This window comes from Sander lucioperca, chromosome 18 (genome assembly GCF_008315115.2).
Source record: "Sander lucioperca isolate FBNREF2018 chromosome 18, SLUC_FBN_1.2, whole genome shotgun sequence".
In the NCBI taxonomy this organism is placed as follows: domain Eukaryota; kingdom Metazoa; phylum Chordata; class Actinopteri; order Perciformes; family Percidae; genus Sander; species Sander lucioperca.
Window position 1 is genome coordinate 1,605,205 of NC_050190.1, and position 14,796 is coordinate 1,620,000.

Here is a 14,796-nt window from a genome sequence, read left to right on the forward strand (position 1 = left end):
CAGGGATCAAATTGAGCCCAGTAAAAGTCTGATGAGGATTCATTTGCTGGGGGAAATTGACAGTGGAAATGAGGCAGAGACCGAGAAGCATGATAGCTGCTTTTTTGGAAAAAGCCATAAAACAGGCATGTCAATCAATTGGACAGGGACAAGGCTGGTGAATGATAATGTTAATAATTACTAGCCACGCCAAGGGACTCCTCCCTGATTGGCTGTGAAACTTTTGCATTAATGAAACGCCCCGGCACTAGCCTTTCAATCCCTTTCCTCCCAGCTTTACCTCCTGACATTGTGACACCTCCTCATCTGACCCCTTATCACTTTCTCCTCCAACCACCCCCCCTCCTTCATTCCTCTGCCATCCAGTCGGGGAGGAGCCCCACGGGGGGATTTTGTCAGGGAGAATAGCAACGTTGATCTTGAAGGCTTAAGACCCTACTGTACCTGTCAACAGTGTGGCTTTGGCGCTGACGACCAGCAGCTTAAGTCATTTGAAGTTGCTTCTTTTTTAATGAGGAGGGGAGGAGGCGCAGCGAGCGCTGACAGCCAGTCAGGGTCTTGAAATAATTCCATACCTCTGAATAACCAGCGGTGTCTGTCTGACTTAATCCCCCCCCCCCCCCACACACACACACACACACACACGCACACACACGTACATACACACCTTTAAGGTAGTGGAAATAAAAGCAGGTTGCCGGGCTAATAATGTGGAAGTGGTGGCAGAGAGGAGGACATCCTCGTCCTGTCACAATGCAGACTGCAGTTCTGCTGTAGCAGTGGATTGACTCCATGAATCAAACGAACAAAGACTCCTGTAATCCTTGATTACAATTAAAATATGATTGCAACTCTGTCACTACAATTGGTGATGTTTTATGATAACATATTACTGAACATTACTGGGATCCAAAAAGACATAACTTGGGCGGGCAGCACCCAAAGATAATTTTTATTCAATCAATCAATCAATCAATCAATCAATCAATCAAGTCACATGTAATTATATAAATTACAATTCCAATGAAATGTAATCCCACCAGTTCCTTAAATTTGCGCATTAAAAAAAAGAACTCTACTCTAGGGGTGAACATAAGACTGACATGACACTGCCATAACCATGACATGACACTTGAAGGAGTCTTTATGAATGTTCATCTTGTCATAAAGTGTCATTCGGTAAATGATGACATTAAAGCAACTACAGTTAGCAGAGTTAGAGGTTATGGTTACACTTTACTTGAAGTTAGGGTTAGGGTTAGGGTTAGGTTCATGTGTCATGACAGTGTCATGTTACTGTTATGTAGATACCTTCAAGTAAAGTGTTACCAAGGTTACTTTAACAACAAGTAAAGCTTTTTGTCTAAAATTCCATAAATCACCTTGGTACTGTATTCACTGTTGTCAACCTAACCTAGACTTTACTTAAAGTCAAGGGAATTTTTCATGACACAATTATAATGGTGTCATGACAGCCAATGTAAAAACCAACTACTTAATGACAGTTTAATGTAATGTTAACACATAAAGCTTTGATTTGTTTTTAAATTAGGCCTGCTATAACATATTTATGTTTTCTTTTGGTTAATGTCAAGTTGTCATAACAAACATCAAACATCTCAAACATTGTCAACTTTGCATTAAAAGTGTCATAATTTACACAAAGACTCTTGAGACGCAATGAGTAGGTTGTTGTCCTGAAACCAGCGGGTCAGGTCCTCTACCGCCCTGGGGTGCTCCGGCATTAAGGATGAGGGTGGAAGACCCTCACCACCTGGGGTCTCCCTATCAGGAAGTCAAGGATCAACATGCATAGTGAGGTGGTCCCTAAGCTTTGTGATCAACCTGGATGGAATTTATCAATCCTTATAGAACTGACTCAGGTTTGCCTTGGACCAGCTCTTAGTTATGCTGTTATAGTTTTAGACTGCCGGGGGACTTCCTTTGACACACTGAGCTCCTCTCTCCTCTCTCTTTCCATCTGTGTGCATCCATGTACCAGAGATGCTTGTTACTAACTTAGCTCTGGGGAGCTTATTCCCCGGAGTCCTTATGTTTTCTCGCCTCATAGTTTTCCTTGGATTAGAGTGGCATCTAAATCATGGTTGCAGCTGTCGCCGTGGTCCTGCTCCGCGCCCTGCTATGCCCTGCTACATCCTGCTACACCCTGCTAGGCCTGCAGTGCCCTGCTACACCCTGCTACGCCTTGCAGTGACCTGCTATGCCCTGCTACACCCCGTAACGCCCTGCAGTGCCCTACTACGCCCTGCTATGCCCTGCTACATCATGCTATGCCCTGCAGTGCCCTGCTACACCCTGTAACGCCCTGCAGTGCCCTGCTACGCCATGAACTACTACAACTACTATTTCTAGTCATAGTTGCATTATCTTTATTGTGACTATAATTGCCATTGTTCATCACACCCCCAACTGGCACCGTCATACACCGCCTACCAAGAGCCTGGGTCTGTCCCAGGTTTCTCCCTAAAAGGAAGTTTTTCCATGCCACTGTCGCACTAAATGCTTGCTCTTGGGGGAAATACTTTACTCTTTCTGTAAAGTGTCTTGAGATAACTCTTGTTATGATTTGATACTATAAATAAAATTGAATTGAAATTGAATTGAATTGAACTATGATGTTATGGGTTAGGGTTAGTGTGTAATAGTGTGGTGCGAAGGTGCGTGGTGTCAAGATGACTTCTGAAAAGCAGGGGAATTATTGGCATCTTTGGTTGACTGTCACGTTCCCTGCGGTCTCTGACAAGGACCTGCTGGACACCCCCCCCCCCCGCACCAGGTTCCGGACTTTGGGGACAGGGCTTTCTCTGCCAATGTTCCCACACTCTGGAACAGTCTACCACTCCACGGCCGCTCTGCCCCATCCCTGCCCATAAAGCACCTCAAAACATTGTTTTTCACTAAGTCCTTTGACCCCTAACCCCGCCCCCCTATTTGTTAAGCGACCTTGGGTACCATGAAAGGCGCTACATAAATCCAAATTATTATTATTATTATTATTGACTTTCTCGATTAATAGATTATCAAAATAGTTGCTTTTTAATTTTCTGTCAATCGACAAAAAATAATCAATTAATCCACTAATGTTAACGTCACTGCTTTATTTTGTACAAAATGCAAATAAAGTTATTGTTATTAAATCGTTGATATTTGTTTTGGGTTGCTGTTTTACCTGTGCCACAAATCTATCCATGATTAATCATTATAGCTATTTTAAAATGAATCACTTGGGATTTTTTATCTCTTTTCTGAAGGGAGGCTTCACTTCTTTCTTTATCAATTTCTCCTGCTCTTATTGGGTCTCATTACTTCGCTCTCACTTTCTTTCTCTTGGCTGGGATAATCCCCGTTGTAGGGGACTTCAAAGTGCAGGCCGGCCAGGGAAAAGCCTTAATTACCCATTTGGCTCGAAACTCAAGCCACATCACAATCCTCCACGGTCTGTCCGACTCCGCACTCCTGTCTGTAAATAATTCTATCCTATTCCTGACTGATCAGAACTTTCGTAATTAAGAATCATTAGACCATATTCAATATTTTTTTTATTTATTTAGTGACATCTTCAATGTAAGGTTTATCAAGACATGCCACAGTGATGGTTAATGTGTTGTTTTACTAGAAACATTAGATGCACTCAAACGTTCCATTACATAATATTTCATTTTCAAATCATCATTTGGGGCATCTGACATTAGTTTGCATAATTTGTCAATGGCATAAATAAAGTAAAGGATAATTCATTAATTTGTTTATTCATTAAACCCATACGCCTGTGTGACATATATGGAAAATGCAGTGCTTTCAGATGACTTTTGTAATCGTCACGTTGCTGCCAACGGTGTAGTCTACTGAGGATGTTCCCTGTCTGTGCATTCAATGCAATTCTTAATGTGTTTTGTCATCAATGATTTTGCTAATATTTGTCATACACTGAAAATGATTTTCTGCTCTCTAATGGGCAGGGCACAGCCTGTCAGCTGATACAGACAGACGGGCTCATTTCTATTATCATGCTGGCATTGTTTTGAGGGTAGTGGTCGTAAAATGTAGACGCATAGTGAATCGCAACTTGTTAAGAATCAAAACTATTTTATTGGAATAAAAAATGTATATAATAAAGTAGCCGGCTAAACTTAAATGAGTAGTCAGCTGTTTGGCCGGCAGCTAGTCTGAGCAGTTGAAAGCCCCCCATGTCATACAGACGCTCATCAATCGATCAATTTATTTGACATATAAAATCATTTAAAATACATTTCCAGTGAAATGTAAAAGGTGCCTTGTACAGACCATGAGGGCCGCTGACCTGATCTTTTTATTGCTTTTTATACAAAATGCATTCAATGACCACACCTTTCAAAATGAACTGCTTCGCTTCACTGGTTACTAGTAAGTTTTATAAATTATTTTAAGATTTTACAGTTATATTGTTGAACCGCTGCTCCCTTATGAGCCAGAACACAGGCTCAGATCCTCAGGCAGGACTCTGCTGGCTGTTCCCTGGTCCTTGTGAAGAGTAAGAGTAAGAATAAGAGTAAGGTGGAAGGAAAAAAATGACACTATCCTGTGATGAGTTGTAAACCACTCTGTGACTGGAAGAAAAAGGTGATACGCCACATTGTTTTCAATAGAATTAAAAAACCTTCTGGATTCTGCCTCACCTGTACTCTTTCCTCTCCTGGCACAAGTCTTTCATAGAGGTCTTCAAGGATTTTACGTCTTTGTAGATGTAGACATAGCAAATTGTAGTAATGTTGTGTTAAGTTTTGAACATGAATATGCAAGTTTTGACAGTAGTATGTAAATGTGAAAAATTGAGTAAATACACAGTTCTAGTGGTGTGAAGACAAGGGCGTAACTTTGGGTTCAACATTGGCGGGGTTGATATCTCCACTTTTGAGCAAAATTGAAATTTTGAACATATCAGACACTTAATTTCCTGCATTCTGGTGAATTTTCCTGCAACAATTTTTGCCTTTTCTACATCGAGTTATGGTGCAAATGTCTTTATTTATTAAGTAAAGGAAATTATAATAGGTATTTTGGGGGGGTTGCAGGCTCGATGGTGTTTTAAGCCCCCAACGTCGACTTCAAGGCAGCACTGCGACTGTCGACTTCAAGGCACCTAACCCTAACCTTAACCCTAACCACTGCCTAATCCTAGTGCCTTCCAGGCAAGCACTGCCTGGAAGACGACGTTGGGGGCTTAAAACACCAAACACCGGGTTGCAGTGGACAGTTTTGATTATTGGGGGGTTTATATATATATATATATATATAAAACTCATTGAAAGCTACACTTCAGAAAGCTACACTTTAGCTGACTTTTGAATAACATTTAATGATCACTTTTTTATTGTGGTCATTGGAAAATATGGACCCCTACTGATTGATGGTGAGGTTCAACATATTAACAAGTAGCAGTACCACCACTGAAGTGATGCGCTTTCAGTTGGTGCAGCCAATAAGGGGAGAAGACAGCCAGTGTGGCTGATAAGTGTGTGCACAGTGATTTTAAATTAGCTGAATAACTGGAGGGTTAGAAATGTTTTCACTGAAGATATCAGATACAATTATTGACACCCGAAAGAAATTAGAATATACTTACAGTGGATGTATTTTTACTTCATTACAATTAAGTGTAGCAATTAACAAGATAACAGTAAACAATGTTATGTCGAAGGTTACAGGACTGAAACATAAACTGTGATGTTTTGACAGAGTTTTTCAGGTATGAGTGTACTGTATGTCCATAAGAAAATAGAATATACTTACATGATTATGTTAGTATCACATAGGATAGAAGTAAGTGTGATGTGTTAAAGCTTACTGAACTTGGTTGACACTAGTCAAAACCGTCAGATAAACAATAAGTTTAAAAGAACATTTCAATAAAGGTTTAGAGGCTCAAAGTGAATTCAAACTTATTAATACTGATAATGTATCTTGTTAATGACAACTTTGGTTTGGAAATTGATCTTAATGCCTTAATTGAAAAGATTAGGAAAAATCCAACCTTTGAGAACACCAATTTTCTTTGTGAATGAATAATGTATCATAAATAAATAAATGTTCTTACTTAAAATACAGGGGCATAAGTAAGTACACCCCTATGTTAAATGTCCATAGAGGCAGGCAGATGTATATTTTTAAAGTCCAGTTATTTCATGGATCCAGGATACTATGCATTCTGATAAAGTTCCCTTGGCCTTTGGAATTAAAATAGCCCCACATCATCAGATACCCTTCACCATACCTAGAGATTGACATGGTTTTATTTCAATTAGCCTAATAGCTGGTTTGATTTGCATTGAGAGATGACCTTATGGAAAGTACCCCATGCCAAACTCTAGGTATGGTGAAGGGTATCTGATGATGTGGGGCTATTTTACTTCCAAAGGCCAAGGGAACTTTATCAGGATGCATAGTATCCTGGATCCATGAAATAACTGGCCTTTAAAAATAAAAGTCTGCCTGCCTCTATGGGAATTTAACATAGGGGTGTACTGACTTATGCCCCCTGTATTTTAAGGAAGAACATTTATTTATTTATGATACATTATTCATTCACAAAGAAAATTGGTGTTCTCAAAGGTTGGATTTTCCCTAATTTTTTCAATTAAGGCATTAAGATCAATTTCCAAAAGATGATTTTTTTTATTCCTCTTTTTAGTCAACGTTAGCATGGGTTCCAATACTCATGAGCAGCACTGTATACTTAACCTGGTTTAAACAGGTCAACTGTATTAACTGGAGAACTAGAATTCTTTTCACTGAGGGTTTCAGATGTAATTTAAGACGTTTAAATGGAATAAAATCATACTTAGCATAAATGTGTAAAAATATCCCGTTAATACAGTGTTGTCATTAACAGGATAACAATAATCTCTACTGTGCAGTAAGCGGAGTCCGTAAAGGAATAGCAGTAATTGTGGTGTGTCCCAGTTTAAATATCCAGTTCATGACTACACAACAGTTAATGTCTATTAGCAGGATAATGGTGAATTGTGATGTGTTAAAGTTTACTGTTCTGGTCTTAACTATCTGATAGATAAACAGTTAAACTGTATACAGTTTAAAAAATAAACAGGAGGGTTACAAATTATTCAGACTTAATTATAGATGCAGAAAATGCAATGTAACAGTCAATTGTGATGTGTTGACTGAGCAGCTTAGACTGCTCAAAACTATCTGAAGTATTCAATGGACTCTTTTTTGGCCTTAAGGCCGGTTACACACTGGCTGCGTGGCGTGAGCGTGTCAGCTGTGTGGCGTGTCCGTTTTTATTTCGGTTCCCCTGGTAACAGGTTAGAGCTTGCACACTGCCTGCGTGACATGCACGTCTCAGGCGCGGCTTGAGCCACGGCGAAAACACGTGCATGTTAGAAATAGGACCGACGCGCGACACGCAAGCGTGTTGGAAGCGTTTCCAAGCAAAATAGAATAGGAAAATATGTTTATATGTCATTATGACACTAATACATATTAATAAATGACTTTTTGATTTTTGAAAGTCTCTACGTTTTTATATAAATGCAGATATAAATGTCGAAATCGATTTTCTAATATTGCACCTGTCAATATAGAAGGAAATATTCTGTAGCCTATTTTGCTGTCAATACTGACGATGTCTTTGCTGTAATCAAATCAGTATATATTTATGTTTATGGTATTTCATTTTATCAATAGGAAACATACATGTGTACAGACAAGGCTAGCAGCAGCAGCGCTGCGTCAGACACGTTTCTGGTGTGTAAAGACAGAAAAATCCATGCAGCTGACACGCAACAGAAACGCCACGCTCACGCCACGCAGGCAGTGTGTAGCCGGCCTAAGTGTTTATTTCAGTTCATTTACTTTCCATGTGCTGCTAATGCACCATCATTTTGTGGTGCGGTGCACTTTAAAAAAAAAAGGAGAAGTAGACAGCGGGAGTCTCAATGTCATGTTTACTGTAACCTGTAAATGGCGTCCACTGGCCGCATCTCAGTGACATCATAGAGAATACAAGCCGCAGCCTATAGGAGTCAGTTCATGTATTTAAATAAAGTGACATCACAAACAGCATTACATCTCTACTCCAAAAGCCCCGCCCCCAGTCCCAAACCCCTCCACCTCTGTGTTATTGAACATTATTACATCTCAAAAATTACATTTTCTTAACTTCATCCCAACACTGCTTTTTATTTTTTTTATTTATCATTTTGAATACAAACATGAGGGAATCTAAAGCTAGCTGACAATGTGAAATTGATTTGATTTTGATTGGAAGAACCTGGTGGGAGAGCCAATAAAAACAGAAATGAAGAAAATATCAGGAATTGGCTGACAATGCAAGCCTACTGTCATCAGAAATGCAACCTTACTGGATTAGCTTATGCTTTTTTAAGAGAGGTGATGCTGATGGGAAATTCAGTAGCTCTCAGGGTTTTATCTAAGCACCAACTATTTTCTATGAGTTTTTTAAAAAAGCATTAAAGGAATGAAATACACAGTCAGGTTGTTTTCTTCTTCATCATCTTGGCACTTCTTTGATTAGCAGGTGTTCATATTATTGTGGGCAGCAGTAAATGAGTTTGGAGTTAAGATGTTTTCAGGACTTTTTCAGGACTAAGTTATGCCTAATACCTGAAGCAGAATTTAAGAGTTTGTGAATATTTCAGGTGTATGTCCATCAGTGTTTCCATGGTCCCCTTTCTGCTGGCCAGCTAAAAGAAAATGAGACAAACAAGCAGAGGATGAAGAATTGTAACAGCTTGTATTTGTGCTCTGTTCTCATGCCCAGAAATATCAACAGGGCATGTGCCTGAAAACTGACATGGAGGTCACAAAGGTCAAACAGAATAACCTGCCCTAAGCCCCCCCCACCACACACACACACACACACACACACACACACACACACACACACACACACACACACACACACACACACAGGGAGTCACTGCCAGTGCCAGTTAGAAATCACAAACAAATGAAAAGAAAAAAAATGGTCAAACAAAATGAAAACAGCGTAGTCATAGAAAACTATGTACAACCAGTTGAGCGGTAAACAAAACATTGACTGGTGTTTTTGTCACTAAACACAAGTCCTTTAGACCCCTTTCTGTACAACGTGATACATTACAACAGTACAAATTCATCAGGTTATTTATCTTGCCCAATGAGAGGAAAATAGCTTGTGGCATCCTGTGAGTTGTATCTTGTGATTGGCATGAAGTCACTTTCCCCCTGCACCAGATATAAGATATAAGAGACGTCTCGAGGTACTCAGAGTACCCTATTCACAAAAGGATGCACATATGCCTACAAGTTAAAAAAAAAAAAAAAAAAAAAGAAAAGACAAGCTCCTTAGGAAAGACAGCAAGTGCCTACACATGTATTTCAAACCATCCATGAAGAATAATCCATTCCAGAAGAAGAAAAATAGATACAAGTCAGGATTCTCAGTGTGTTTTTCCTGAAAAGCAGAACTAATGCTCTACCAATTCTAAGGGTCAAACCCCATCCACCCACCCCTATCCTTAACAGCCGTCCCACCACCAAATCCAAGTTTGTTACAGCTCAGTCATTTTTTAATTTGTTTATTTTTTTTTTATTTCATTACACCCAAGGCAGAATAAAAGTTACTAAAACTTAAGACTTACAGTTACAGTGACAAAAACAGTTTAAGAGACCCACAATTTAAATTGGACTGCAAAATAAAAAATAAAAAACAACCTTTGTCTATTTTTTGTAAAATGCCCAGGCATTCTCCAATATTACAAATACTGGTATACTTTTACAGTAAACAAAAAAAGTAATATATATTCATATATATTTATATATATACTAAAAACCCGTCACCAAAAAAAATAAGAAAAAAAATTATATACACATCGCCACTATGGCATTCAGAGAAACTTTATAAGCAAACCTGGAGAGAAAAAAAATACTTGTTTGTTTAAAACACACATACACACAAATATTATTTTACCCTTGTACTTGTTTCAATACTGTAAACTTATTTTAAGACAGAGTGCACTAAATTCTCTTTTTAGTTTCTGCATTTCCTGATTTTTGTCGAGTCTCTTCCTTGACTTTTTGTGTGGCTTTTGTCCACTCCTGGAAATTTCTGTTGTGGGACAGACTCTTGTCCTTATGAGTGAGGAATTTGATATATATCTATATATAGGTTTGTGCCTTTATATGTACATATGCATACATATATACACACACAGACACACAGATATTGTGCTGGGTACTCCTAAGCCTAAACACAGCATTGTTTAATTTGTATTGATTTAAACATTTCTGTTGAAATGTCAAATTACAAGTTAAAGTTAATAACATTTTACATTTTCTTTTCTTGTTCAATTTGATGCTTAATAAAAATTGTTGCATTTGTCTGAGACAATAAATAGGAAGATCGCTATTCAAGGCACACTCATGTCAAATTGAATCGCAGTACAAAAACTGTCCCAAATAAATTGTTTTTTTAAAATTATTTCTTTAAATTTTAGAGTGCCAGCATTGGGAAAGCCTAGCCTAACAACCCTGGGCACTTCAGCGTCAACAGATCCGAAGCTCTAGACCCTTTAGTACCTTTTTCTGTCCAGCTCTGTGTGTGTGTCGGATGGAAATTTTTTAAAGTGTGGGTCTGTTGTTAAGAGCTCTGAATTTATACATTGACAGCATTCACATCAGATCTGATTTAAAAAAGAAAGTGCCACTATGAAGTGGATGGGGCTTAATCAAATGATGGTTAAAAGAACAAGGGGGCATGGAGTGAACTGATGCTCTTACTATTAGTCTTACTACTTCAGCACACACTGATATATATGTATATTTCCTCTTCTACACAAAACTGTCCCACAACTAACTGTGAAACTTTGAAGGATTCCTATTCCTGGAGAGGTGACTTCATTAATCCGATTTTACAATTATAAAATCACTAATACAATACAAGTCAAAATTACTGTCCCATTATTTTAAACAAATTTTTAGATATTTTAGCACAAAAAAATGCATAGAGATGTTGATTTTTATAAATGTCGACAATAAAATCAGAGAATTCAATTTTCTGCAGAAATGTAGTTAAAGTAGTGGCATCTGCTATGTATGCACATACATTTAACCCTTTCTAAACTGATTGATGTTATAATTAGAGGCTGTGACTTCAAATATAAATGAGTCTAATGGCGTCTTTCCATTACATGGTACCTGCTCGACTCGCCTCGACTCTACTCGCCTCTTTTGGTTTTCCATCATGAAAAAAAGTACCTGGCACTAGCTAACAGGTACTTTTTTTAGTATCTCCTCCGTCGAGGTTCCAAGCGAGCTGAGGCGATACCAAAAGGTGACGTGAAAACCTGCAGACTACTGATTGGTTGGAGAGAATCGTCACTAATCACTGCGTCATCATTGCTAGTGACAGACAGTGGTGTCCTGAACAAACCCAACATTTTTAAATAGTTTAGCCAGCGGTGTTCTTTTTGCTGCCTCCAGCTTCTTTTGAAACTAAATATGTCTGCTGACTGTGGCAACAGCCACATGCCGAGAATCAAAAACAACACACCTTCGACGTTCTGTGTGCGTTAGGTCACGGCAGTTTCCTGTGGTGTAGCTATGACGACCAGCCACGCTTGCCTGACACATGAGGCGGTACTAAATCTGCAATGGAAAATTAAGGACGGGGAGTCGAGATGAGCAGAGCAGAGCCGAGCAGAGCTGGTACTAGCAGTGGGTAATCGCCATAACTGCTTAGCCCGGTAGGGAGGACAGAGGGCAGCAAGGGATGCTGCAGAGGACAAAACTGGCCCTAATTATTTCATCATATGATGAAATGGAAATGCTTTTGGAAGTATAGGAATTAATGGGTAAATGAAGAAAAGTATTATAGCTCACCCTGAGATGTCCCTGTGCTCAGTCTCTTGTCTCATTCTTCTATCTATCTCTATGCATACTCGTTTTGCATGGCTTCATGCTCAGTTTACTCCAAGTAAATAATATAGCCTAGATCATATGGCGTCATGCAAAATAGAATGCATGGATGTATCAGTGTAGGTAAGATGGAGGGGGGGGTGTAAAGCAGAAGAAATGAGGGATGGTTATCGTAGCATTGTCAGGGCTTGGTACTACATACCAGTCAGCAGCTGCCTTATCTTTTTGTTTCTTCTGGCTGATAATGATATTCTCAAAAGGAGACAGGGTTTATGAACCTTGGGATCCTCTTTGATTTTAGATTTACTGTCAAATATGATGCTCAGTGCTACATATCCAATTATATTGACATGTTTTAGACTCAGTTCATGCTACAATGCCAAAGGATTGTTGTCCGCGTATCGTCATCACACAAAATAGACTAATTCTAGCATTCTCAGTTAACGCCAATTTCAAATTGAAGATTGAATTTAGCTTCTCTCCAAGAAATCGCACGTTTAGCTTAATATACAATTTCCTACAAGCAGCGGTCAAAAAAGATTACTTAAAATGGACTTGTCTTCTAAAAAACTCTCAGGATATCATTTCGGTTTTTAAAAAACAGAGTAACGCAAAATCAAAGTAAAACAATTTTCTTTTAAATGTCTAACTAATAATGTACCTGCACATGCCAAAATACAAAATCCAATAAATACAGAAATTATTGCACAGTTAAAGGCTCCACATATGTTATAACTCAACTGACTGATTGTTTTAAAAGGAATCCCAAATGAGGCAGTTTAGACAGCTTCAATTGGTGTTAAGATCTCTGTTTTCACTTTTTTTCTCAGTTGGCAGTTTCTTAAAAACACAAACTTAACCCAAAACTAACATTTCAGAAAAAGAGTATCCAGCTACCCCATTTTGTGTATTTTTTTTTAAGTCAAAGTGTGGCGCAGAGTATGGAAACAGAGAACATGGTTTAGGTTCTCTCTGCTTGTTCAATTTTGACCTCATTGGTCATCAAATGTTCTCCGTGCCACTTTTTCATATGTTTTTCCAGAGTGCTGTACACGCTGAAGGGCATTTGGCAAATGTCACAGCGATAGACCTCCTTACCATGCTGGCCATGTGTCTTCATGTGGCGAGTGAGCTTGGAGCTCTGGGCGCAGGCATAGTTACACAGCTCACACTTGTAGGGCCTCTCGCCAGTGTGACTGCGCCGGTGCACCGTCAGGTTGCTACAGTTCTTGAACACCTTGCCGCAGTATTCACAGGTGTCGCACCTCCTGCTATCCTTGGAGCTAGGTCGGCCTGGACCTCCACCCAGATGAGGCGTGCTGCCTCCACTGGCGGTGCCACTGCGGCCCGACAGGCCTCCATCCAGCAGGTCGCCTGGAGGCGTTGAGAACCGCAGGCTACCGTTCTCGGACGAGTGCTCAGAGGAGGTGGCGAAGGGCGATTGTCTGGAGTCAGTGAAGCCTAGGAAAGGGTCTTTGATGAAGTGGCGTGAGGCAGCATAGCCCACTAACCACTGGGAGTAGACGTTCTCAGAGGGGATGTGGGGTGCTGGGGGAATGTCCAAGTCCTTCTCAATCTTGATCCTCTTATTTGAGGAGTTGGATAGGCTGGGACTAGTGATAGGGGTTGGCTTACGGGGAAACAGGCCTGAGAAAGAGTCACCGGAGCCACAGTTCCGGCCATTAATGGTTGTCCTCTCTTCCTGCTGGTGGTGGTCCATCTCCCCAGCCACTGAGTCCTCATCCCCAGTGTCCCGCTGGCCATCTGAGCCCCTCTTGGAGAAGGGCATCCTTTTACGATTGTCAACTATCAAATTATTGTACTGCTGTATAGAGTTGAGACCTCCACCTTCCACCATCTTCTCAATAGCAAGTGATGACTTCTCCTCTGAGGGCAGTTTAGAGCCATTCTCTCTGTTCCGGTAGAACTCAGACTCCATGCTGAAGTTGGATTCTGGTCGACTCTCATTCTCAAGTTCCTCTTCTTCCTCCTCCTCTTCTTCCTCCTCATTGCCTTCCCCATGGAAGTCACCATCACGATTCTTCATGCCCTCACCTGTGACATCACTGGTGCCTGGCTCTGGGGAGCTTGTGGTGGACAATCCATCATCTGAGCGCCCTGTCAGGGATCCAGCCTTGTGCATGTGGGTCTTCATGTGTCGCTTTAGCTTGCTTGCCTGAGAGCAGGCGTGATCACACAGCTGGCACTTGTATGGTTTTTCTCCAGTATGGCTGCGCCGATGCACCACCAAGTTGCTCTGGAACTTGAAGGTCTTACCGCAGAACTCACAGGACTTGACCTTGTTCTGTGTCTGGGGAGGTGTGGTGCTGTTTGGGGGCATCGGTGGTAAGGGAGGGGTGCTCATAAAGGGTGATTTTGGCCCAGGCTGGAAGGGGTTGGGGTTTAGTAGTCGGTGCATAGGGTTGGCCCTGTTGGGTGACAACGGTGGTGTGGTGCTGTTGTTGTTCCCTGCCAACTCACGTAACCGCCTGGAGAAGTCCATGGACTGGGACTCCATGGCCATGGGCGTTAGCCGCATCACCCTCTCAAAGGCACTGGGGTGCTGTGAGATGAGGCCCATTTCCTCTGCGCTAAGGCGTTCCAGCCGATGGGGGTCCAGGTGGTGCCGGGGAGGCGGGCTGATGAATGGAGGCGTGTTGGGGAGGCGGTTCTCCATGAAGCCTGGGGGAGGCTCCCGGAGCAGGGGGCCCGTCATCCTCAGGAGATGGAAGGGGTTGTTGTCCCCGAGAAAGTTGGTGAGGGGGGACTGCGGAATGGAGTCATTGCCCATGGGTGGAGGCATAGTGATGCGTGGGGTGAGGGCTGTGCTGGAGGGGTTGGACTCCAGGTATATGCGAA

At 40.9% G+C, this 14,796-nt stretch overlaps 1 protein-coding gene across 3 annotated transcripts in view; it reads right to left on the reverse strand.

The window, feature by feature from the left end:
• Nucleotides 1-7,946: 7,946 nt before the first annotated feature.
• The window catches only part of bcl11ba (BAF chromatin remodeling complex subunit BCL11B a), a 48,084-nt gene continuing 41,234 nt past the window's right edge, over nucleotides 7,947-14,796 (reverse strand). For 2 of the 3 annotated variants that reach the window (XM_031280363.2, XM_035994745.1), the window contains one exon: nucleotides 12,267-14,796. This exon is cut by the window's right edge and continues 99 nt beyond it. In XM_031280363.2, coding sequence (XP_031136223.1) covers nucleotides 12,899-14,796 — 1,898 coding nt within the window. In that variant the 3' untranslated portion in view covers nucleotides 12,267-12,898. Of the gene's footprint in view, nucleotides 8,724-12,266 lie in introns of those variants that run through there. The other variant, XM_031280364.2, reaches the window with a different exon arrangement.